The following is a 26,786-nucleotide window of genomic DNA, read 5'->3' as shown; positions in this document are numbered from 1 at the left end:
GCATATTTTTCATATCTGTAAGTCGCTTTGGATAAAAGCGTCTGCTAAATGGCATATTATTATTATTATTATTATTATTATTATTATATCAAATATTATCATGCATTTTTATCAAATACAATTATTCCATGTCAAGTATTTTAATATTTTAAGCTACCTTACACAATCTTAAAGTGGTATTATCATAGAGCAGTACCATAACCTAACCCTAACCCTAACCCATGACCTTGTGGGATAGTCTCTCTTTCCCCAATGAATTAAAAATACATGATCAATCTTTCTATATTTATATTTACTGTACTTTTATAAATGGGAGAATCAGGGGAAACATAACCCTATATCAAATTCCTTGATTGACACACAATATACCCACATCCCCGAAATAAACCACCTGATAGAGAAGTACTGAGATGAAGAGAAGGGGGAGAAGAAAGAGGGTAGGAATGGACTGTCTGTATCCATGGAGATCAGCTCCAACCACTCTGGCATGTTCTCTCAGTAGGGCTTTCTCTGAACAGGAGAGACACAGTAAACACACACACAATGAGCAGGGAAGTCTCTCTCTCTCACACACACACAAATACACACTCACTCATGCACACCCACACGTATACAGTCATGTAGGGTTGTCAGGATATCAGTATCGTGATACTACAATACCTGATTTTCCATGGCAAAAAGGAAAACACAAAGCAGACTAAACTCTTTGGTCCTTTAAATAAACCTACTATATGTAAAATATTGTGTGCTATAGCTTGGAAAAGAAACATGTGATTCTGGGTGACTGCTGCTTGTTTCCAACATTAGGACTGCTTTCCTCAGGAAATGTAGTCTGCTTCATGTTTTGTTTCCTTGCCACGATACCTCTAAGTATCGCAATCCTACATTCATGCTACACACATAACAACTGCTGCTACCAAACTCTTAATTTACTACTACCTTCCCCAGTACACGTGTAAATATTGGACTATATATTTTGCCTTCCTGTATTATACTTATGCTAAAATGTTTCTTCTATTCTACTGAGCCATTTACTTTATGTTCGTATTCTTATCTTTTATTATTTCTTATTGTTGTTGCATTGTCCAGAAGGAACCTGCAAGTAAGCATTTCGTTGGATGATGTATGCCATGCGTATCCCGTATGTACAGTGCCTTCGGAAAGTATTCAGACCCCTTGACATTTTCCACATTTTGTTACTTTACAGCCTTATTCTAAAATTGATTAAATTGTTTTTTTTCCCCTCATCAATCTACACACAATACCCCATAATATTCAAAGCAAAAACAGATTTGTAATTTCTTTTGCTAATTTATTAAAAATAAACAACGGAAATATCACATTTACATAAGTATTCAGACGCTTTAACCAGTACTTTGTTGAAGCACCTTTGGCAGCGATTACAGCATTGAGTCATTTTGGGTATGACGCTAGAAGCTTGGCACCTGTATTTGGAGAGTTTCTCCCATTCTTCTCTGCAGATCTGCTTCACAGCTATTTTCAGGTTCCTCCAGAGATGTTAGATCGGGTTCAAGTCTGGGCTCTGGCTGGGCCACCCCTGCGTTGTCTTGGCTGTGTGCTTAGGGTCGTTGTCCTGTTGGAAGGTGAACCTTCGCCCCAGTCTGAGGTCCTGAGCTCTCTGGAGCAGGTTTTCATCAAGGATCTCTCTGTACTTTGCTCCGTTCATCTTTCCCTCGATCCTGACTAGTCTCCCAGTCCCTGCCGTTGAAAAACATCCCCACAGCATGATGCTGCTACCACCATGCTTCACCATAGGGATGGTGCCAGGTTTCCTCCAGACATGACGCTTGGTATTTAGGCCAAAGAGTTCAATCTTGGTTTCATCAGACCAGAGAATCTTGTTTCTCATGGTCTGAGAGTTATTAGGTGCCTTTTGGCAAACTCCAAGCGGGCTGTCATGTTCCTTTTACTGAGGAGTGGCTTCCGTCTGGCCACTCTACCATAAAGGCCTGATTGGTGGAATGCTGCAGAGATGGTTGTCCTTCTGCAAGGTTCTCCCATCTCCACAGAGGAACTCTAGATCTCTGTCAGAGTGACCATCAGGTTCTTGGTCACCTCCCTGACCAAGGCACTTCTCCCCCCGATTGCTCAGTTTGGCTTGGCGGCCAGCTCTAGGAAGAGTCTTGGTGGTTCCAAACTTCTTCCATTTAAGAATGATGGAGGCCACTATGTTCTTGGGGACCTTCAATGCTGTAGAATGTTTTTTGGTACCCTCCCCAGATCTGTGCCTCGACACAATCCTGTCTCGAAGCTCTACGGACAATTCCTTCGATCTCATGGCTTGGTTTTTGCTCTGACAACTGTGGGACCTTATATAGACAGGTGTGTGCCTTTCCAAATCATGTCCAATCAATTGAATTTACCACAGGTGGACTCCAATCAAGTTGTAGAAACATCTCAAGGATGATCAATGGAAAAAGGATGCACCTGAGCTCAATTTCGAGTCTCATAGCAAAGGGTCTGAATACTTATGTAAATAAGGTATTTCTGTTTTTTGTTTTTTTATAAATTTGCAAACATTTCTAAGAACCTCTTTTCGCTTTGTCATTATGGGGTATTGTGTGTAGATTGCTGAGGAATTGTTTTTATTTCCTCCATTTTAGAATAAGGCTGTAACGTAACAAAATGTGGAAAAAGTCAAGGGGTCTGAATACTTTCCAAAGGAACTGTACGACTAATACAACTTGAAACACACACATGCGTTATGTATGAAGATGTACCCACCTGGTTTGCTTTTCTTGCTGTGAAAGAAAAACATTCAAAGTTCAAAGGTTGTCCTAGCAAGCAAACAACAATTAGCAATATTTCAATTGGGTTAGCTCATGAACAAACTTAACATGACAATGACAAAAGGTAAAGGACTGAGTCTGTGGTGAACTAGAGAGGCTCACCTGAGCTCAGGCGGGGTAGCATCACACACAAAATGGCCACCATGACTAGGATGAATCCAAAGCCAAAGATCAACCACAGCACAAAGTTCCAACTGCCAAACTCTGTTAAAACACAACATCCAAAGTTTATCAGTCAATGCAGTTTTTGTAGTATGCTCTCCTCTCATAGCATATTACAGTACATAATGTATGTACTGGGGCTGCCATCAAGTGGCCATGAATTGGTACTGCATACATTATAGTAGAGTCTGTGTTTGGATCACAATATCCTCTGAAGACTATATCCACTGAGTATACGAAACATTAAGAACACCTGGGTAGGAAACATGTTAAAAAGAATAATTGTTACGCCTTGAGACAATTGAGACATGGATTGTGTATGTGTGCCATTCAGAGGGTGAATAGGCAAGACAAAGTATTTAATTGCCTTTGAACGTGGTATGGTAGTAGGTGCCAGGCACACCAGTTTGTGTGAAGAACTGCAACGCTGCTGGGTTTTTCACGCTCAGCAGTTTACCGTATGTATCAAGAATGGTCAACCACCCAAAGGACATCCAGGCAACTTGACACAACTGCGGGAAAGGGGGGGGGGGGTCGACCATTAGGAAGGTGTTCCTAATGTTTGGTATACTCAGTGTATATAGAATTTATAAAATATGCTTCTGTAAATCTGCAGAAATGTTTATGAACGCATACTGTATCATTGTACGTAATCAAACTGTTTTCAATAAAGGGTTATAAGGTACTCAACTGTGCCTGAGAAAACGACATTTTCTTTAAAACTTTATGATAAGCTCCTAAACTACCTAACCTGTGACGATGAGGGTGAAGCTCTTGCGGATGGGCATGCGCAGGGAGCTGTGAGACACCCTGCAGAAGTACTTGGAGCCTGAGTCATGCAGGGAAGCGTGGAGCAGGAAGAAGGCCGACAGAGAGTAGGTCCCGTCCCGGTGGTGGCGGTGGCTGGAGTACAGGACAGTGTCCAGCTTCTCTGGTAGGAGGCCTCCACCTCCACCACTGGGCTCCCTGAACCACTCCATCTCCACGTCCAGGGGGTAGTAGCCCTCCGCCTCACACACCACCTTCTGCTCCCCCCTGTCCACCAGGGAGATGGTAGAGTCTACGTTCAAGGACACGCGAGGTGGCTCTGAGGGACGATGTCAGAAATGACTGGCATTACAATGAGGATGTTGGTGGTATATACTAGGTGATCAAAATGGCAGTCTATGACACCTTTAATTGGTTATTATGGTTATCATGTCATAGAGATGTACATATTCATAAATGTGTATACCATATCAGGTAATGATAATAAAAGTAATTTGTTTATCCTTTAAATGTTTTATGATAGAGCAAATGACGGAGCAAAGCTTCAACAATTAAATGTATGTGCCTCAAGTCCTGTGACCCCTAACCCCTCCACCTTACCCATGATGTGCAGAGCGATATCATGGCTGCCAAACAGCGGAGGCACTGAGACGGAGCAGATATACGTCCCCTCGCTGCCCTGCTTGGTGAGGGGGAGCGTCAGGGATGCGTCGCCCCTACCAATGCCCTTAAGCGTCACCCCGTCACCCTCCGTCTGGCCCGAGCGGCTGGAGTGGCTGAAGAGCGTGGTGCGTTCGCCGCGTCGCTGCAAACGCCATTCCACTGTCAGGTCGGCCGCCTTGTGGTCCACGTCAAACTGACAGTGCAGGCTCTGTTGCTTCACTAGGCCCACTCGCACAGAGGGAGAGCGGGTGAGGACTAGCATCACAGCTATACACAGGTCACAGTTCACAGGTCACAGCCAAGGCAGGGGAGGAAGGGGGGCAAGGGGTGCAGAGGGCAGAGAGGGAGGAATTGAGAAAAAAAAGGGAGGTTATAGCTAGGGTCTTATTCTGATGTGTGTTACATAAACATACTGTACAGTATATGTGACTCAGACTTTCAGGAGAGAGAAGTATTTTACAATTTAAATGAAAATTGAACTCACACATGTTTGGACACACCTACTCATTCAAGGGTTTTTCTCTCAACCAGCTTCACCTGGAATGCTTTTCCAACAGTCTTGAAGGAGCTCCTACATATGCTGAGCACTTGTTGACTGCTTTTCCTTCACTCTGCGGTCCAACTCATCCCAAACCATCTCAATTGGGTTGAGGTCGGGTGATTGTGGATGCCAGGTCATCTGACGCAGCACTCCATCATTCTCCTTCTTGGTCAAATAGCCCTTACACAGCCTGGAGGTGTGTTGGATCATTGTCCTGTTGAAAAACAAATGATAGTCCCACTAAACGCAAACCAGATGGGATGGCGTATCGCTGCAGAATGCTGTGGTAGCCATGCTGGTTAAGTGTGCCTTGAATTCTAAATAAATCACTGACAGTGTCACCAGCAAAGCACCATCACACCTCCTCCTCCATGCTTCACGGTGGGAACCACACATGCAGAGATCATCCGTTCACCTACTCTGCGTCTCACAAAGACACGGCGGTTGGAACCAAAAATCTCAAATTTGGACTCAGACCAAAGGACAGATTTCCACCAGTCTAATGTCCATTGCTCGTGTTTCTTGGCCCAAGCAAGTCTCTTCTTCTTAGTGGTTTCTTTGCAGCAATTCGACCATGAAGGCCTGGTTCACACAGTCTCCTCTGAACAGTTGATGTTGAGATGTGTCTGTGACTTGAACTCTGTGAAGCATTTATTTGGGCTGCAATTTCTGAGGCTGGTAACTCTAATGACCTTATCCTCTGCAGCAGAGGTAGCTCTGGGTCTTCCTTTCCTGTGGCGGTCCTCATGAGAGACAGTTTCATCATAGTGCTTGATGGTTTTTGCGACTGCACTTGAAGAAACTCGGTTTGACTGACCTTCACCTCCCGAGTGGCGCAGTGGTCTAAGGCACTGCATCGCAGTGCTAGCTGTGCCACTAGAGATCCTGGTTCGAATCCAGGCTCTGCTGTAGCTGGCCGCAACCGGGAGACAATGGGGCAGCGCACAATTGGCCCAGCGTCGTCCATGGTAGGGGAGGGAATGGCCGGCAGGGAGGTAGCTCAGTTGGTAGAGCATGGCGTTTGCAACGCCAGAGTTGTGGGTTCGATAAAAAAATAAAATAAAAAATAATGTATGCACTAACTGTAAGTCGCTCTGGATAAGAGTGTCTGCTAAATGACGTAAATGTAATGATGGACTGTAGTTTCTCTTTGCTTATTTGAGCTTTTCTTGACATAATATGGACTTGGTCTTTTACCAAATAGGGCTGTCTTCTGTATACCACCCCTACCTTGTCACAACACAACGGATTGGCTCGAACGCATTAAGGAAAGAATTTCCACAAATTAACAAGGCACACCTGTTAATTGAAACGCATTCCAGGTGACTACCTCATGAAGCTGGTTGAGAGAATGCCAAGAGTGTGCAAAGCTGTCATCAAGGCAAAGGGTGGCTACTTTGAAGAATCTAAAATATAAAATATAAAATATATTTAGATTTGTTTAAATAATGTTTGATTCCACATGTGTTATTTCATAGTTTTGATGTCTTCACTATTATTCTACAATGTAGAAAATAGTAAAAATAAAGAAAAACCCTGGAATGAGTAGGTGTCCAAACTTTTGACTGGTACTGTAGATCATAAGTCAAGACAACTGCCTAAAGGGTATAAAAGGAAACACTGACCACAGGAGGTTGGTGGCACCTTAGTTGATAAGGACGGGCTTGTGGTAATGGTTGGAGCGGAACAGGTGGAATGGTATCAAATACATAAAACACATGGTTTCCATGTGTTCGATGCCATTCCATTAGCTCCGTTCCAGCCATTGTTATAAGCCGTCCTCCCCTCAGCAGCCTCAACTGACACTGACATATGCTACCGACTAGAGCAGTGCTTCCCAATCCTGGTTCAGGGGACACCAAGGGGTTTACATTTTAGTTTTTGCCCTAGCACTAAAACAGTTGATTAAAATAATCAATTCATCATCAAGCATTTGATTAGAATCAGGTGTTAGGGCTAGGCAAAAAATTCAAATGTGCACCCATTAGGGTCTCCATGACCATGATTGGGAAGCACTGGACTAGAGTACAGCCTACATCTACTGCAGGGATGTCAAACTCATTCCACGGAGGGCTGAGCGTCTGCGGGTTTTTGATTTATCCTTTCAAGTAAGGCTTAGACAATTAGGTGAGGGGAGTTCCTTATTAATGAGTGACCTTAATTCATCAATCAAGTTCAAGGGTTGAGAGAAAACCCGCAGACACTCAGCCCTCCGTGGAATGAGTTCGACATTACATTTACATTACATTTTAGTCATTTAGCAGACGCTCTTATCCAGAGCGACTTACAGTTAGCACATACATTATTTTATCGAACCCACAACCCTGGCGTTGCAAACGCCATGCTCTATCAACTGAGCTACATCCCCTGCCGGCCATTCCCTCCCCTACCCTGGACGAATTGTGCGCCGCCCCATGGGTCTCCCGGTCGCGGCCGGCTACGACAGAGCCTGGATTCGAACCAGGATCTCTAGTGGCACAGCTAGCACTGCGATGCAGTGCCTTAGACCACTGCGCCACTCGGGAGAGAATGTGATCTACTGCATAACAAATAGACAGAATGAAAAGTCTGCATTACTTGAGGTGGTTAGCGTCTCTCTGTCTGCGATTGCGGCCCAGTGGTGGTAGTTTGCCTGGCCAGGTGTCGGCGTGGCAGGGGTATGTCTGAGGAAGCTGGTGATGACAAAGAGGCCGTCGGTGTGCCGTAAGGTGCAGGTGAACCAGATGTCGTGCTCCTGGGCTCCTAAACCTGGCCAACGCATCTGGATGCCCTCCGTGCTGTACCTGCGGATCTCACACTGCAGCTGGTGCTCCACTACTGCCCCTTCAATGTACTTCCTCATGTCCACCTTAGAGCCTGAACACACACATACACACACACGGTTTGAATAGCACCTCTCAGTGTTGAAACACCAAACATTAACCATCAGTGTAGAAAACATAACCAAATCTAACATTTGTTTAGCTGTTTCTCTCATTCACCTGTCACAAGGAAGGTGATGGTATTAGGGTTCAAAGCACTGTCCCCTGGATGGCCAAACTGCAGCCCAGCGTCTCTGTGTTGGTACTCGGTTTCAGCATGTCCCTCATCATTGAACTTGACACGTTCATCCACCAGCTGACAGGGCAGCCAAGGCACCTGTTCTAAAGACTGGATTCCTGTCACCTCTGTCAAATCGATGAATGTAGAATAATCACAATGAGAGCTTAAATTTAATTTCACCTTTAAAAATCAATCATAATTATAGGCTAACAAATAGTCCATTCATAACAACTCTGAATGAGCACAGCATGCGTGAAACCATCGGAGGAAAGAGATATACTCGCAATAATAGGTCATAAAGTAGCCTACCTGCACAGAGAAATAAACAGAGAAGAATATTGACGTTTAAACTCATAATGTTACAAAACTGTCTTCTGGGGCTATCTTTCCCTGTGCCATTCAGACTTTCACTTTCATTTCCGCAACTTGACGCAAGTGAAAAAGATTGCACCTGCTCGTGCAGCTGTCTGTAAGATAAGTTAGCGTTAGATTTTTACAATGGCTTGTAATAGCAAAGTAATATAATCAGATATTTGAATGAGGAAGAAAGTGTTAAAAACTATGACACAAAACAATATTTAAACCAAAACTAAACAACCCCCCCCATACATCCATACCACGAGTGGCGCTGTAAAGGCACGAAAGTACAGTATGACCCTCTTCAATAAAATAGGTCCCGCCCACGTGACGTTCATGCGGACATACGACGAGTTGTTTTCAATGATCGAAGAAAAAAACAAATCAACACGTGTCTTTCAGTGGTTTCTTGTAATCTCGCCTTCAAAAGTAAGTATCTAGTTAAAGTATTAACTTGTCTCCTTTTATTATAATTAGTAGAATAATTCATTGAACTAAATTGTACACGTGCTCTTCGTTGTAGTTGGCTTGGCGTGCAATTGGGTCCAGCGTGGATGAAAGGATGCACATTTGAAGACTGAACTGCGCCTCACCCAAACACAATGATGAATCAAGGTAGCTATGTGATTTGAGCTGAATGCATTTGCTTTGTTTATAGCTATAACATGTTAGCTGTATGTATTTGCATTATTTACAGAACTAGCTAGCTGAGACTGAATACACAGTAGTACCAGTAGTGAAATGTGTAGCTATGTGTTGGGGTAAATGCATTTGAATTCAATCCGTTTTTGACGGCACCCCTTTTCATTTGAACTAAACCCTATATACATATTTGCCCATTGTAGAAGTACTCAGAAAGTGACTTTTTGGACCTGAATGGAAAAATATTACCTATTTTGCATACCCACCATACCATGAGACATGTCTTCATCGCTGGGGGTGGAGAAAAAAAACGGTTGACATTGATATCCACTTAAAAGTTTACAAACAGGGTTGTCAAACTATTTTATAATTCCTTAACTGTCATTTAACCTTAAAAACCAACTATCTAAAAACGCGTTAACTGATTTTTGCTATTCACATATGTGGTAGTTTAGACCCTATTTTACATCATCTGAGGTTGTCGTCTTGTGACTGCCATTAGTTAAGACACAACATGCTCTTGAAGACAGGGTGGGTGTCATGTTTGGGCTGATAAATGTACTAATACGTTTTCAAATGGTACCACAAAGATGGTTGGAGGTCCACACATAAGAGAATGTTGACTTGAATGGGAATATCTGTTTTAAGTTTTACTGTTAATCTTCCATAGGAAACATATTGAAATCATAGAAATATAGATAATAGAATATAGAATATACATGACCATTTAAAGAGGTTTTGGCCGGGGTAGGCCGTCATTGTAAATAAGAATTTGTTCTTAACTGACTTGCCTAGTTAAATAAAGGTTTAAAAAAAAATCTACACAGGATCATTATTAAGAATTTTTGCGTTGTAATTTCAGAAAATGTCAAATATTTCTGCAGTAATAGTGGAATGATGTGTTCCACAGTATTACTTACCCTACAGTGTTGTGATAGGCTGTGATATTCGCCTATTGATTTCTCGTGCCTGAGTGGCATCTGATTTCAAAATGGGAAAGCTGTGCTATCTAGTGGAAATCGGGTTAAGTGGCCAATGTAGAAATCGCTCTGTCATTTCCTGTTTGCTAAAAATCTACGCTGTTCACTCAATTTCAGAAAACAAGCACTGAATAGTGAATCAGTGTACCATCTAAATCGTCTGAAATATATTTTTAATAGCAAAAAATATAGTTTTTACAGCTGTTTGTAGTAAAAGGCTCAAGCGCAAATCTCCGCCATGGGAAATGGGATGCGGTGGAGGGTGAGATTTGTTTTGAATGCAGCCTAGTGCTGTTGCAAATCACCTAGCTTTCACATAGGCGCTACGCCTATAATTTCTCCCCTATCAGTGGACATTCAAATGTGGGTAGATCGGAGGTCATCTTTGTGGTAGTAATTAGAAGTTCAAATTCAATGGCGTACCAGCTAAATTGCAGTGGTCTGAAGGATAGGTCCATTCTATGAATTATATTTCTAGGACTGAAATGACACCTACCCTGTATTCAAAAGCATGTTGTGTCTCAACCGAAGCTTGCAACCCTATTTGTAAGCTTTTCAATTATATCAAACTCAACCATTTATCTTTTCCAGTGATGAAGACATGGATGTCTGATGATATGGTGGGGTATGCAAATTGGGTCAACTTTGAACACCTTTATCTCTGGAATGTTTTGTCATTCGGTTACAAAAAGTAACTTTCTGACAACTTCTTCCATGGGCAAACATGTACTGTATGCAAAGTTGTAAAAAAATGAGCAAAAGCTGTCAAAAAGTGACTGAATTCAAATGTATTTATCCTTGGTCCTGGCAACCTGGTTTCTGTACTGAACTAACTACTCTCTAGTCTACTCCTATGTGTTCATTCATTCTCACTGTTCTGCTTGTGCTTTCAGATTCCTGGCTGAGCTGTGAGAAGACTGCTGTTCTCCAGGGAGGTTTTCTGTTGGCCAACAGGCTGTGCCAGCCAGCGTCACTCAGTGCCCTACAAAAGGAGGACTGGAGTAAGGTTGGCCACCCAATTCTACAGGCTGTCAGAGAGATCTGTGGGCAGGAGGGTGGTAGCTGTCCGAGTAGTGTCCACTGGAAGAAGAAAATCATCTGCATCTTATGGAGCAAATTACTGGGGAGGGAGAGCGAAGAGGACATGGAAATCGGCTGGAGAGAGAATCCATTCTTCTCTCTGCAGAACAGCCTACCTGACATTAACCGCACAGTGCTGTTCGAGCTGGTCAAGTTGACAGGCTTCTCTCAGATCTACGCCCAGCTGCTTCTGTGCGTCCCATCGGCCCACCTGAGTTCAGAGCTAGAGAAACTAGTTCAACACATCACCCGTAACAGCACTGAGGAGGACGTCCGCGTCCTGCTGGAGGTGTGGTGGGAGCTGTGGAAGGGCGGGCAAGAGGAGGATGACCTGGATAAGGTCTTTACTAACCAGTGGACCCGCCTCACCAACACCACTGGCCTCTCACCTCAGGCTGCCAAGAGATTCAAGTCAGACCCAGACACCCCAACATCACCACCGTCCACAACTGATGTGCTGTCCATTCTTTTTCATGCTCTGGAGGAGATGAAAGAGCATCTGAGCACCTCTGACCTTTGCTACCGTGCCCTGTCCAACTGCCTCGACTCCCTGTACACCTCGCATCTGATAGACCAAGCTATCATCCTCCCAGCTGAGGTGCAACTTCAGAGCCTGACTAGTGCAGTGACTGTGAGAAAGAGGCGTGATGGGATAGAGAAGTTTAACCTGGTCCAGGTGATAAGCGAGGCCCACAGTGACCTGAAGGCAGCCCACACACCCTCCCAGTTTAAACCCTGTGGAATGACACTAATGCAAGCCCTGCAGACTGTCTCCCAGCTCACTCAGGCCTGGGAGAAGAGAGGGCTGCTGGAGATGACAGACAGCGGTGACCCCAGTGACTTGACACTCCGTCTGAAAAGCTGTCTGGTCAGAGTGCTTGAGTCCCTAGAGGAAAGGTCCATGTCTGGGACCATCGATGAGGGTGAGCAGCAGACACTGAACAATGTGCAAAGCACTTTGAGAGGCTTGTTAGGCTCACTGTCCTTCCCCGACACAGAGAGCAACGCTGGGGAAATGGCCCACATTGCCGTAGCTATCATTAACCACCGCTTGGAGGGCTTCCAAGATTTCACTATGCTATTTGCTACTGAACTGAGCTGGTCCCTGAGCGTGGAGGAGTGGATCAGCTGTCTGGAGAGAAACAAAAACGCATTCCAGCGAAAGGACATTGTCATGAAATTAGTCTCCACTCTCATTGCAAAGTGCCAAATGGATACTGAAGTAGAGCACTGCAAAAAGCTGAAGGACATTATTGTGAACATTTTCGCAGAGCTTCCCTTAAAAGAGAAAAACACAACATTAGCGGAAATGTTAACCTGCTCCAAGAGGGGTCTCCAGGGCTCTCTGCCCCAGGCTGTGACGGAGGGCTTTAGTGAGGAGCTCAACATGGCGTTCAACTGCATCATCCAGGGAGGAGCGGCGCAGAACAACCTTAGCTTGGCCGTGGCCGCCATAGCCCGCGTGGCCTTTCAGAACCCAGAGGCCACCCTGCGTCGTTGCTGCCATCTGGCGGTGGTGAACCTTGGGGCCCACAGCCTCCTCTCCAAGATACTCCAACAGCTCTCAGGGCTGAGGGGCGGTGCCCCTGGTTGCACAGAGGGGACGGGCAGCACTGTGGGGAGCTTACTGTGCAGCTGTCTTCAAGATACTGCCATGACTAAACTGTTGTCGGCTAAGGAGGAGGACCAGTTCCTGCACTTCCTGGTTGCACTGATGCAGCCAAGCGTTTCCGAGAGCTCCGAGAGAGGCCAGAGTTTCCTGCACCCTGAAGAGGTTGTGTGTGCTTTCGTCCTGCCTCACCTCTCCCCCTCGTCTGGCTCTAGCACCTGCAGCCTGGAGCTGGGCCTGCGTTTGCTCCACTCTGCCTTTTCTTTGGATTCCCAGGATGTATCTCCACACTGGGTTATGAACTGCTCCCCGTTCCCCCTCCTCTACGTCCTCTGCCAGCTTCTGAACGACGGCTGCAGGTGCTGGGAGCTTCCTGCAGAGGGCGCACCACATCACTTATCCATGGAGTCCAAGGAGCTGCTCGTCACTGTGCTGACTGCACTGGGCAAGGTGGTGGGAAGGGAAGTGGCCTCAGCCCCCAACACCTGGTCCAGAGCCCTCTTCTGGCTCTACAATAAAGTGGAGGCCCTGGACTGGACTGTTCGGTTCCACCTGAAGGTGGTGTGGGGAGATCACTTCAAAAATGAGGTGCCATCCTCACTGTTGGCTGTGTGCGAGCTGCCGGAGCAGGAGTGGTCTGGCCTAAAGTTGTCCCAGTATGGGCAGGGCACAGGGCTGCTGGCGTGGATGGAGTGCTGCGCTCTCTCCGACGAGGTTCAGGACACCATGCTGGCCTCTCTGGCTCTGGACCAGCACCGGCCCGACGACGTCAACATGTTCAGCAAAGGCCTGCTGGTGGCCGTGACACAGACCCTACCCTGGTGCACCGTCACTGAGTGGGGCAGGCTGCTGAGAGCCATGCGAGAGCTGCTCCGCTCAGGCCGGCTCCACGTGCCTTACTCTCTGGAGTATGTGGACTTTCTCCCCCTGCTGGACCTGCGGGCGTTCTCCTGCGAGCTGCGTTTGTCTGTGCTGCTGCTGCGTGTCCTCCAGCTGCTCTGTGGCTCCAGCTGCAAAGACTGGCTGCCCGGCCAGGGCTGGGCCCACGTGGGGCGGCTGTACGCCAGCGCCATGAGGGAGGTCATAGACTCCCTGAGGGGAAAGCTGTCACAGTCTTCCTCCAACACCACCTCCACCTCACCCAAAGACCCAAAGGAAGAGAGGGCAGCTACCAACACCGCCAGCCAGGAGGTGCTGTTTGTACTGAGCCAGCTCTTCTGCCATGTGCAGCACGTTCAGGTGATGATGCCCGGCGGGCAGTGCGAGTCCCTGTTCCTGTGTGCCCTGGAGATCCTGACCCACTATGAGGCAGTGCTGGCCGCACACCCCAGCAGCAGCTCCCACCTGGAGACAGAGAACACTCGCCACTTCTTCACCACCATCACAGACAACCTGGAGAGCGCCGAGATGAAGGCTGTGTTGCATCAGAAAATTGCTCAGCTGTCGTCTTCAGGTTGATGTGCTGTCTGAAAAAAGTACTTGAATGAGGGTTTATTAATCCCAGCCTCAAAACTAAAATGTGTTCTGACCTTTTGTTGAAAATTAAAATAAATTTCATTTTGAATTTGAATAAAACTGACAAATTGCATGTCTTTCAATGGCCTATTAATCAAAACTCACATATTGAAACAAACTTTGATCATCCACACTAGGACACAAGCCAGGGTTACAACTTCACCAACAAGCTTGGTCTTTCAGTGCTTCACCTCTACTACATTTCTCTGTCAAATCTGTATTTCCTAGTGCAACAATTAACAAATATTTAAATTAACTATGAAAAATTATTGGGGGATAGAAAGTTATCCTGCTCAGTCATGATGTATTGTGTCAAACTCTTTCAGTCAGAAAAAAGTATTCAACATCACTAAATATTTACTGCACATGCTTCATAGTAATAGTACAGACAATATAACACACAGTATACCCCTGAGAATTTAGATAAATACCGGTAATTTTGTATTGATAGGCGGTTGCAGGTCCTAAATTCCACACAGACTGTTCCTTCAGAGGGAAGGATTGAGAACTGTCAACTCAAGGCATGGAAGACCAGCATCAAAGGAAGCATAATTGACATTACATGTTGCTAACCACAGAATTAGATGGCACCTCTAATCTGTTTTTGAGCCATCTTTGTGAGCAGGTTGACCCTTTGACCTAGTCTGACGCAGGTAGAGCCGATAGGCCTTGGACACAGCAGCACAAACCAGTAGATCTGAGGTGCCAGTATGGATAGGTTGGCTAAGTTGCAGTGGAGCTGTAGATGGAAAGGGAATGGTGTACTGCTGACCATACACCCAGTACAGGTAGGGGAAGAGCAGGATATGGCAGGTGAAGAAACTCAGCAGAACCATTGACTCTGTGAAGCCATGAGTCCTCTAGTCCCAACTAGAGAGGAAAACATATGGAAAGTTTAGTTATAATACAATTTCATACTATGGTCAACAGACTCTCTAAAGCACAACTAAAAAACAAAGGGGTTTATGAATCCTTACCTGGATTAGAACCTTTCCTAACGAGACAAAGTGAGTGCTGAATTCTGCCATGAAGAAGTCTCCACCATGTCCTGAAGAACTGGGGGGGGGAACAGCACTATATGAATATGAAACACTAACTCACTGAGCCCTGCCAGCTTATGAGGAAGACATAGCAGATTCTCAATGACAGAAACTGGTCCATTAGGCATTAATAGACAGTGTTGTAATCGACGTGAAATCAATTCAATCACGCATTAAAAAAAGATCAACTGCTGACGTAATGCATGAGGACTACAAAGAACTAACGTTGCTGTACAGTAATTGTTGTGCTCCTTCCTCACCAGAATGATGGGCTTGAGGACAGTGAGGAGGACCATGTGATGGACCACCAGCAGGGGATGCCAGAGGAGGAACAGCTTGAAGGGAAGGAGGGAGTGCTTTCTGACTGTGGTAGTTACTCAGGTACATGGTGTAGATATAAGACATGCAAGGAGTGCCAAACCACACAGTCACTGGTCAGTCTGTGCCTAAAGTTGAAGGTGACCCACATAAGGATCAAGATGAAGGTGAGCACATATCCACTTAATATTTGTAGTGTTTGTTACCACTAAAAATATATCCAACTGTGGCCTCATCCCTATCAAATCACTAAATCATATTCCTCCACCCAATGCAACTTTGGAGCTTTGAGTCAGGTATCATAAAGTGTAATTCTTGAGTGATGACAACATGAATCATAAACTGATCATCAATGCCAGCTGACTAGTCAGATATCATGTGTAGGCTGTATAATACTAATACTACGGCACAGTGCATGTAAAAGCCTTCCCATTCTAATCTATAACCTGTGTCTGAGATGTGAATACAGTGTTTATGAGATGATCATGTATTATGAATAATTGAGGTACACAGCAAAACCCTGCTGATAATGAGAATGGTTGTGTAAATTGACCACAGTGTTAAGGTGTTGTGCTGCATGCAGTAGGGGGGGAATTGTACTCCGTTTGATCTCTAGAGATAACTCTGGTGATGGGCTCTTGTACATGTCAGTTCTGTATCTGAGTGTACTACTGCCTCTGCCCCAAAAGCTCTTGTTTTTATGGCTCTGGGGGTAGTGCACTCAGCCGGCAAACAAAGTATCACTGTTCAAGTCCCACTCAGAGGAGGGGAGGAGGTGACTCAATCACTACACATTGGTTTAGTGGCAATAATCCAAATATGAATTCTTACCTGTCAGATATTACATCACTGGAGGCAGTAGCAATTATGAACCCAACAATAGTAGCCAAGTGGCATGGATGGAGGACATCAACCTTGTGAACAGATGGGATATGGTAAGGCCATGAAATTGCACAAATAGTTGTTTTATTGGTTCTGATAGGTTGATCAGGAGTTCAAACACTCACTCAAATACATGTTGTCAATTATTAGTTAAATGTCATTCAAGGACAAGAAATAGCTAGGTTATGCATACGTAACTATTCATGCAATAAAGCCTACCTTTCGCTGACCGCAACTAGCTCAATTGGTAGAGCATGGCGCTTGTAACGCCAGGGCAGTGGGTTCGATCCCCGGGACCACCCATACGTAAAAATGTATGCACACATGACTGTAAGTCGCTTTGGATAAAAGCGTCTGATAAATGGCATATTATTATATTATTAACTACTGTTCTGTGGTCTGGGGAAATGCATCAGCAAATGAAATTAGCAGGCTGCAGATTGCACAGAACAAAGCAGCAAGGATTGTTTTAAGGTGGAGAGGTGGTTCTTCTGTTGTAGTCATGCCCAATGCTCTTGGTTGGTCATCAATCAACAAGATAATAAAAAAAAACATGCTTATTTTATTTCAACATGTACACCACTTAAAACGGCCAAACTCCATTCACAACAGTATTCAGTTGGTAAGAGACAGACATTCAGTCAATACTAGGAATAGATTGTCCACCATCTATGTGTTATCCAGACAGAAAAGAGAAATAGGCAAAATAACATTTAGATTCAGAGCAATAAAGAATAATTTATCTGAGTAAACCAGAAACCTTTCAATATATACATTCAAACAATACTTTAGAACCATTTAAATGTAATACATTGGAAGGTTGTGCAGTACTATGGTAGATGAAGGAATCAATCTATCATTTCAGACTGTTAGAGTATTTATCTGGTCAATATGTCAGTGTATTATGTCTGTTTGTAACAGTGTGTTATATGTGAAAATGTGATCATATTATAAATTGTATTTTAATGTTTAAGGACTCTTGGTAGATTAGTCCAAATGAGGACCAAAAGAGATCCTAATAAAATAGTTTTTGTTATTGGTCAATAGAGCCCCACACTGGTGTCATAATACCCATAAAACCTAGCGGTCAAACAGGGAAATGGTTCCAATTGATTTTCCACCATTCATTTTTCCCATAGGGAATTTTAGAAACACTTAAAATAAGGGCGTGTAGGCTTACCCTGGCGTGACGTTTTGATAACCATGTAAATCTCTCTCGGACAACGTGACCTATATCAATATATTCGGCTCTATTTACTCTCAGATTTACTCTCAGATTCGAAAAATAAAAAATTAGCATCAAAGTAGACATCATGCAAGACTACAAATCCCTGCAAGCTCCTACATGTCATCTCTAGCTGACACCTTTGCTAGCAGGTATTGTGTACATTTAAAACTTGCACAAGACAGTTCACAGAATTGTCAATTTAAATAAATGTTGCCAATTTATTCATTACTATATTGAGCAAACATTAGATAGTTAATCCAGAGATTCTTACCTTTGACTCAATTCAGCAGTCTCATCCAGATCATCATGGCATTTGTAGTTCTTTATGATAGCCACATTAGCAGCTAATTAGCATTTCATTTTTGGGGAGTATATACTGGCGAATATATTGATAAAAGTCACCTTGTCCTAGAGAGATTTACACGGTTATCAAAACGTCACGCAAAGGTAAGCATACACGAAACACAGCCCTTATTTTAAGTGTTTCTAAAATACCCTATGGGAAGAGTTCAATGTGTCAAATGTGTCAAATCGGAGGGCCTGTTTTCTTGACCTATGGCAGTCTCTATGGGGGTGCCACAGGGTTCAATTCTTGGGCCGACTCTTTTCTCCGTGTATATCAATGATGTCGCTCTTGCTGCTGGTGACTTTCAGATCCACCTCTACGCAGACGACACCATATTGTATACATCTGGCACTTCATTGGACACTGTGTTAACAAACCTCCAAACGAGCTTCAATGCCATACAACACTCCTTCAGTAGCCGCCAACTGCTGTTTAACACTAGTAAAACTAAATGCATGCTCTTCAATCGAACGCTGCTGGCACCCGCCCACCCGACTAGAATCACTACTCTCGACGGGTCTGACCTAGAGTATGTGGACAACTACAAATACTTAGGTGTCTGGTTAGACTGTAAACTCTCCTTCCAGACTCACATTAAGCATCTCCAATCCAAAGTTTAAATCTAGAATCGGCTTCCTATTTCGCAACAAAGCCTCCTTCACTCATGCTTCCAAACATGCCCTCGTAAAACTGACTATCCTACCGATCCTTGACTTCGGCGATGTAATTTACAAAATAGCCTCCAACACTCTACTCAGCAAATTGGATGTAGTCTATCACAGTGCCATCCGTTTTGTCACCAAAGCCCCATATACTACCCACCACTGTGACCTGTACGCTCTTGTTGGCTGGTCCTCACTACATATTCGTCGCCAAACCCACTGGCTCCAGGCCATCTAAAAATCACTGCTAGGCAAATCCCCGCCTTATCTTAGCTCATTGGTCACCATAGCAACACCCACCTGTAGTATGCGCTCCAGCAGGTATATCTCACTGGTCATCCCCAAAGCCAACACCTCCTTTGGCCGCCATTCCTTCCAGTTCTCTGCTGCCAATGACTGGAACGAATTGCAAAAATCTCTGAAGCTGGAGACTCTTATCTCCCTCACTAACTTTAAGCATCAGTTGTCAGAGCACCTTACTGATCACTGCACCTGTACACAGCCCATCTGAAATTAGCCCACCCAACTACCTCATCCCCATATTGTTATTTATTTTGCTCATTTGCACCCCAGTATCTCTATTTGCACATAATCTCTTGCACATCTATCATTCCAGTGTTAATACTAATTGTAATTATTTTGCACTATGGCCTATTTATTGCCTTACCTCCATAACTTGCTACATTTGAACACACTGTATATATATTTTCTGTTGTATTTTTGACTTTATGTTTTGTTTTACCCCATATGTAACTCTGTGTTGTTATTTTTATTGCACTGCTTTGCTTTATATTGGCCAGGTCGCAGTTGTAAATGAGAACTTGTTCTCAATTGGCTTACCTGGTTAAATAAAGGTGAAATTAAAAAATTAAAAAATGAATGGTGGAAAAACGATTGGAACCATTTCCTTGTTTGACTCATACTGTTGTGATCTATTAATCAATTTATCACATGGTGATGTCCCCATGGAAACCTACTGATCAGAAGGTCTTGTGTAGATTGTATTTTCAACCAGCAACTATCAGGCAATAACACTGATCACATTTTCTCACACTTTTACAGTGTTATTTTAATCAGCTGTTGTACAATGTGATACAGAACACAGGAAAAACAGAATGTTGACTGCACTGTTTGCTGCCAACATTTTTCAAGACTATTTAGCCCTCAGGTGGGTATTATGTTCGGTGTAAATTAAACCTAATATTTGAGCAGACTAAGCACAGATTTAACTATTTGAGAACTATCAATTCTGTTGAAATTGATAGTAGGTATTTCCTCGTTTACCAGAGAGAATCTACTGTGGCAATTTACTCAACACATTTTAGTAATGTGAAGCTTGTGTTAGTATACTTACTTTTCATTTCCAATGTATTTAATACATTAATAAAGACTTAATACAGTCTTAATACAGTTTGGTAATTTCTTATAAAAAGGGGAAAACTAAGTATTAGGCATTACAAGAACATACTTTAAATAATTTATCGCAAATAACATCAATGTATAATTTAAAACATTTAATTTAACAGGGTGTTTTCAGCAGAGGTGAATGATCCAGTGTCTACAACTGCTCCACCATCTCCAACAGCTCAAGAACCTGGGTTAGGTCACCCTTAATATTGTTATCTAATACGTGGTACCTGTGACCACACTTCCCCAGCAGCCCACGGAGTGGCTCTCCAGTCTCCTCAATGTGCTTCTCAATGGTTCTGCCTCTTAACTCATTGCCATAGGTGAAAAGCACCATGGTGCTTCTCCATACTCCCTCACCCAAAACACTCAGGTATTTCTCCACAGCACGCCTATCTTTCTCTGTGAAGGAGTCAACAGGTATGGCCAAGAGGAACATACGAACTACCCCATAGGGGCACAGGGATGCACTGCCTCTCATCTCCAGTCTGACCTGCTTCGGGTTGGACAGACCGTAGAGACTCCAACCGGGAGTGTCCACCACTGTGATTGTCCTCCCTTCCACCTCTCCCTGTCCCACCACACACTGGACTTTTGCCACTGTCAAACTCTCTTCTGCCAAGAATGGTATTTCCTGCTGAACTCTTCCCAGAAAGTCTTCTTCCCAGCAGCACAAGGCAAAACGCAGCTGGCCTACGTTTGGATGTCTCTGTCAAAAAGAAACAAAAACATCTCAATATAGCCTGTGCAAATATACAATGCTACTAAGTAGCCTAATGTTCTCTATTTGCAATTGTATTCTTTAACGTTTGCCACAAACATGCAATTTTACACCCCAGCTCATCATTGAGCCTTGTGAGAGCAGAGCACTTACCTATCGGGACCACTGCTGTGACCTGCTGGTTCTGCCTTGTCCTCATGTCCTGCATGACAAGCATTTCCATGTCCTCTCCCTGCTGTTTCCCTCCTCCCATCCTCAAGCGCTCTCTCACCTGGGTGTACAACCTCTCCTGTATTTCCCTTGGGCGGCTATTTATCTCCACCATCCTATCAATTTTCTCCAACAGCAATTGGACCTGAACCTCTTTGTCCCTGGCTTGGCTGTCCAGAACATGGAACTTGTTCCCACACCTCTCCACAAGCCACAGGAGACTCTTGCCCTTCCCTCGGATGTGTTCCTCGACGGTGGTTCCTCCTGGTATCTCAGCTCCGTGGGTGAGGAGCACTATAGCTCGCTGCCAGATAGGGGCCTGCATCTGCCTCAGATGCTCCTCCATGGTCCTCCATTCTCCCTGACTGAAGTCCGCTGTGGCAGAGACCACCAGGAGGATGGCATGGGGCCCCAGGGAACAGAGGGACAGGGCTCGCCTCAGCTCCTGTGCCACGCTGCCAGGGGTGCTGTGTCCCACGTACCATCCAGGCGTGTCAACCACAGTCACCTGTCTTCCAGTAACAGTGCCCTTCCTCTTGGAGCTGTGAGTTGTCATTACCCCTGTGTGAAATTCCCTCTTGCCCAAGATGGTGTTCCCCACTGAGCTCTTTCCACTCAGTCTCTCTCCAAGTAAAGCAGGCTCAGCTTTGAAATACATGGGTCTTTACCTAATAGGGGTATTTTATATCTATTCATGCATTCATTTTATTGAGTAACAACAAATGATCTTATTATAGCTAATGCATATGTGGCACTATTAATGATACAAGAATAGAATAACAGTCAAAAGACTTACCAAGAGTGGTTGAACTGTGAGCTGCCATTTGAATGTGCCACTCTTTATGTTACCATTGAGAAGTGCAGTAGATTGCAACAGCCAAGTCCATGCTCCTGTGATTTACGTTCTGGCGATAACACAAAATCTCTTCTCCTCCCTAACCTGGTACATTGTGAAGAAGGTACCTCCCATTTGCTTCAATAGTACCCATTGATTAGTATAACAAACCCACCCTATGATAAGTGGTATCGTAGCCTAGTCATGCCCAAGGCATTCATAACAGTTACACTTTACAGTTTTTCAGAAGTTGTTCTAGTTAATATGCAACCAACCAGGCGTGTCATAAGTGGGTTGATTCAAGTCAAAACATTATGAGCACCTGTTCTTTCCATGACATAGACTGAACAGGTGAATCCAGGTGAAAGCCATGATCCCTTATTGATGTCACTTGTTAAATCCACTTCATTGTAGATAAAGGGGAGATTTTTAAGCCTTGAGACAGATTGTGTATGTGTACCATTCAGAGGGTGAATAGGCAAGACAAAAGATTTAAGTGCCTTTGAACAGAGTTTGGTAGTAGGTGCCATGCGCACCCGTTTGTGTGAAGAACCGCAACGCTGCTGGGTTTTTTCACGCTCTACAGTTTCCCGTGTGTATCAGGAATGGTCCACCACCCAAAGGACATCCAGCCAACTTTACACAACTGTGGGAAGCATTGAAGTCAACATGGAACACGTTCGACACCTTGTAGAGTCCATGTCCTGACGAATTGAGGCTGTTCTGAGGGCAAAAAGGGGGGGGGGGTGCTCAATATTAGGAAGGTGTTCCTAATGTTTGGTATACTCAGTGTATATACCGATATAGATAGACTCAAAGCAAACGAGATAAAAGTTTACTTCCCATTTTGTATTTAAGAATGACTCCTCCCAGTATTCTCTGTTGAGTGATGTCATCTATTGTAACCAGGGAGCAGAGTGAGCAGAACTATTCCTGGGTGTTGTACTTACATGGAATCAGCCCTCAGCAGGACAGTGAAATCCAGAAAGGCTACAGAAATAGGCCTGAGCTAAGGGAACACCACGTCAGTCCAGGAGGCAAGTCTGGGATTCCCATAAACAAACTGTTGAATGGATGGGGGGGGGGTTTCTCAATACAGGGAAATCATTTTAGAATACATGTCAATCAAGTGGATATACAACGTTGGATGAGCTTGGTGGTTTGTTATTAATATGGTAATTTAGCAGACACTTTTATCCATAGCAACAGAACTGTTAACCTCGTCCCCAGGCTAATTGTGTATAGCAGCTGAAAGGGGAAGTTATCAGTATCTTTGTTACGAGCATTGGTAGGAAGTGTTTGGTGAATGAGATTACAGAACTGTCAACATTGACAGTGACACATAATCAGTATGTTAACCAAGCGGGAATTTAACCCATAAACCTGGTGTTGTTGGCACCATGCTCTCACCCATAAACCATTTCAACCACGGTCTGCGACCATTTAAAGCCACAACATAGGGTGCCTATATGATAGATTTAGATGATAATAATCAAATATAGGTGAAGATCTGTTTGCTCTTTTAGCCACCCAAATAAAAAGCTAGTTATTTTATAACCTGAATATTTTAAATTACGTGCACAGGCATCCAGTGTCTGTAAGGGCTATGTGCCTTGGCAGCACAATGTAATTCTCGTGTTTGTAATGTAAAATATATAACCCATAATAACTGACATAACATCAACACAACACGAAATACGAAACTAAAAGCCACTGTTTTTAAAATTCATTTATATATATAATAAATTCATGTGTTTTGACTGCCACTGTGAAGAAGTATGACTCGTATCACATGGAAGTCACCTGTAAGCATAATTAAGAGCCTTTCTCCTTCACCTGTTAAATTAACTGAAGACAGTAACGGGTCTTTTCAGCACCACTGTATAGTACATTCTCTATATTGCATCAGAATATAAAAATATACAGATATGTTTTTTTGAAAACATTCTTTCCATGTTGTTCAATGGCATGACAATTGAGGATGAACAAATCCATACTGACAAGATTGTGATCAATAGTATTAGTTCGTACTGGATTGTCCTTTCATTCACAGCACTTTAAAACATCAGTAGCAGCCACACTAAAAAAAAATAACACAAGGTACAGGGCATCCTCTGAACACAGCACTCTCAGAGGACAACCCTTCAGAGAGGAAGATGCAGGACAAAGTGAGAGAGCAGCAGTGAGAGCGAGAGAGAGAGAGAGAGAGAGAGAGAGAGAGAGCAGCAGTGAGAGCGAGAGCAGTAGCAGTGAGAAGACAGAATAGTACTATACACAGCTGAACAGAGAAACTGGGATGAGACATTGCAGTGTGTCGGCAGGAGGGGACACTCAGGTTTGTGTGAGCAGTGTGGTAAGAAGAATTTCTGACGGCGCCATATTGTCCTACTCCAACATGTCAGCAGGGGGCGCTGCCGCAACACAGTTCAGTTAATCTTCCACCGTGATGATGAGGGTAATACCAATACAAAAATCAACAAGAAAATCCAAAATGAAAATTGAAACAATGTCTTTTAATATTGAGGCGATCTCGAACAATAAGAAGAGAAGAAGGTGCAGTCGGGACGAGAGTTTGGTTTGTTGCAGTGCATAGAGAGAGGGACTCAGAGACGGAGACGCTTGGTTTTTATTGCCTCGAGATGCTCCCCTGTGTTCGCCTAACACACACATACTCACGCACCACACAAGCACAGGCACAGGCTGACTCCTCCGACCATCCTGCTCCCCAAGAGCAGAGAGAGAGAGAGGCAGGAGAGAGAAGAGAGGGTGGAGTGAGGAGGGCTGGTTTGAACGGGAACAGCAAAGAGGACAGATTCCTGTAGTGTTTCCATAGTCTGAGGGTGGACGTCCAGCAGTTGAAGTAGCCTCTCTCTGTTGTGGATGGAGTTGGGGAGGGGGAGCAGTACCCTCTTGTGTATGTGATTAGTCCTAATGGGCCTGGCTTTGCCCTCCTCCTCCCTCCCTCCACCTCCGGGAGGCCATCACATCCGCGAGGAGGAGGCCAGCTCGTAGAACAGCACATAGGCGTCACTGCTGCGCACTTGGCTGGAGGACATTGGCGTTACTCTGTGAGGGGAGAGAGGAAGAGGGGATGCATGTGAATGTGCTGCAATGTTGCAATGGGAGAGAGGGAGGAGGTAGGCTACTGCACACTTGACAGAATTACAGGGAGGTACTGTTATTAAGAAAGTAAGTAGCTCTGGGTGAATGGTGTGTAGCCAGCCAGCAGGACCGACAGACAGACAGACAGACACAGGCTCTTCATGTCCTCTCCCCGACAATCTCTGCTCTAGCACTCTCAACATGAGAACTGGCAAATGATTTGTTACACAGAGGTCCTACACTGTGGTAGTCCATTCTAACCCTCATCCTATTCCCTACTGAATATAGTGGTGCACTACTGTTGACCAGACTAGTGATAAAAGTAGTGCGCTATAAAGGGAATATGGTGCCATTAGGGATGTACCCTGTGTATGGAGTGAGGTGGAAGAGTGCTTGAATGTTCTAAGCAGGAGTATTTCAAGTGGTCGAAGATTTCCAGTCGATTCAATTTAAAAGAGCTCAGTTCTGAGCAGTATGGTTTGCTAGCAGAGCCTTGTGGGTAGTGTAGTGTGATAAAGGGAGAGGGAAAGACATACCTGGAGTCATTGAACGTGTACCATTCTCCCGAGGTGGGGTTGCGACAGTACGCTGTGTAATGGCCGCCCATGGTCGTGCCTGAGTGATTGGACACTGCGTACAGGTTATAAACTGCATTTACTGTGGGGGAAAGGGACAGGAAAAAGAGAGAGGAATCAGTACAATGCTATTGTCAGACGATTCTACTCGACAGACGATGGTACTCACTGCTGTTTTCTGAGGCAAACTCCCTGAGGTCCAGTTTCTCCATGGGGAAGTTGACAAATGTGGACAGTTTGCTGGTTCTCCGCGCTTCAGAGAAGCGCTTCAGATCTGGACAAGTGGGTGGGTAAAGGAAAAAGCAGTGTAGGGAGGAAGCGTCTGTAAATACAGAGATTCAGGAGTTTCATATGGAACCTTGAGTGGGTTAAATATGAAGGTTCACATACATACATTAACACATAGGCAAACCTCTATAGCAACGGAGAGCACTTCTAGGCTGGTCCCAGATCTGTGTGCTTTAGTTTAATCCTAACCAACTCCTCTGACTACAATTGTCTCATACATGATTTGTTGGCTTAAGCACATATATACAGATCTGGGACCAGGCGTCAGCCAACTCCTCTCTCCTTTACCACATCTAATGGGATAGAGTACCATCAGACAAATGCAGCCCAAAAATATGAACAGCTTGAGAAAGGATACGAAGCACTAAGATCTTGGGGAATTTCTGTACAGTGAACTTCTTTGTGCATCTTCTTCTGGCTTTACACCTGTAGCACGTTGGTTTCTCATCGCCGTCGAGCACATCCTCTTTGGTGAAGAGACTCATGCAGTCCATCAGACTCACTTCTCCGTAGCCCTTCTTGACACATAGACACACAGCACATTAGGTTACATAAAACGCTGGGACTGTATGAACGGTGAATGTACAATACTGTGGGGAGGAAGCTGGTGTGCATTGTTGATACTGACCTTGGCGATGGGTAGAGAGAGATCCCAGAAGGGGTCAAAGACAGTGGAGCAGTAGCCACATGTGCTGCATGTCAACGAGCTCTTCAGCTGACCCACAAACAGGTCTGTGGAGGGCAGGGCAGAGAGAGAACATTACTACCCCCTCTCTCTCTCTCACACACACACACACACACACACACACACACACACACACACACACACACACACACACACACACACACACACAGACGGAGACACACAGCTGCAAAGTCAAAATTGCCTAGCTATATCGTAAAAATGTTACCTTAATTTGAGGTTAGGCATTAGGGTTAGCGGTGTGGTTAAGGTTAGGATTAAGGTTAGGTTTAAAATCCGATGTTATGACTTTGCGGCAGT

At 44.4% G+C, this 26,786-nt stretch overlaps 3 protein-coding genes across 5 annotated transcripts in view; 1 reads left to right on the top strand and 2 right to left on the bottom strand.

Annotated features, from left to right (window-relative positions):
- Window positions 1-266: 266 nt before the first annotated feature.
- LOC311102199 (tapasin-related protein-like) lies at window positions 267-8,474 on the bottom strand. The gene is made up of 8 exons (XM_084143451.1): window positions 8,296-8,474; window positions 7,926-8,111; window positions 7,522-7,800; window positions 4,341-4,670; window positions 3,724-4,059; window positions 2,913-3,014; window positions 2,746-2,762; window positions 267-510 (listed from the first exon to the last, which is right to left on the bottom strand). The coding sequence occupies exons 1-8, from the start codon at window positions 8,339-8,341 to the stop codon at window positions 496-498; spliced, it is 1,311 nt and encodes a 436-aa protein (XP_083999577.1). The 5' UTR covers window positions 8,342-8,474; the 3' UTR covers window positions 267-495.
- A 213-nt stretch (window positions 8,475-8,687) lies between these two features.
- On the top strand, window positions 8,688-14,240 carry gemin4 (gem (nuclear organelle) associated protein 4). The gene is made up of 3 exons (XM_084142708.1): window positions 8,688-8,772; window positions 8,867-8,958; window positions 10,859-14,240. The coding sequence occupies exons 2-3, from the start codon at window positions 8,946-8,948 to the stop codon at window positions 14,110-14,112; spliced, it is 3,267 nt and encodes a 1,088-aa protein (XP_083998834.1). The 5' UTR covers window positions 8,688-8,772; window positions 8,867-8,945; the 3' UTR covers window positions 14,113-14,240.
- A 10,071-nt stretch (window positions 14,241-24,311) lies between these two features.
- LOC311101334 (ubiquitin carboxyl-terminal hydrolase 2-like) overlaps window positions 24,312-26,786 on the bottom strand; it is a 28,110-nt gene continuing 25,635 nt past the window's right edge. For 2 of the 3 annotated variants that reach the window (XM_084142467.1, XM_084142466.1), the window contains exons 7-11: window positions 26,412-26,515; window positions 26,142-26,301; window positions 25,665-25,769; window positions 25,457-25,577; window positions 24,313-24,884 (exon numbers count right to left, since the gene is read on the bottom strand). In XM_084142467.1, the coding sequence (XP_083998593.1) occupies window positions 24,800-24,884; window positions 25,457-25,577; window positions 25,665-25,769; window positions 26,142-26,301; window positions 26,412-26,515 (575 nt within the window). In that variant the 3' untranslated portion in view covers window positions 24,313-24,799. Of the gene's footprint in view, window positions 24,885-25,456; window positions 25,578-25,664; window positions 25,770-26,141; window positions 26,302-26,411; window positions 26,516-26,786 lie in introns of all 3 variants that reach the window. The other variant, XM_084142465.1, reaches the window with a different exon arrangement.

This window comes from Coregonus lavaretus (genome assembly GCF_964263955.1).
Source record: "Coregonus lavaretus genome assembly, chromosome: 26".
NCBI classification, from domain to species: domain Eukaryota; kingdom Metazoa; phylum Chordata; class Actinopteri; order Salmoniformes; family Salmonidae; genus Coregonus; species Coregonus lavaretus.
This window is presented reverse-complemented; position numbering and strand designations above follow the sequence as displayed.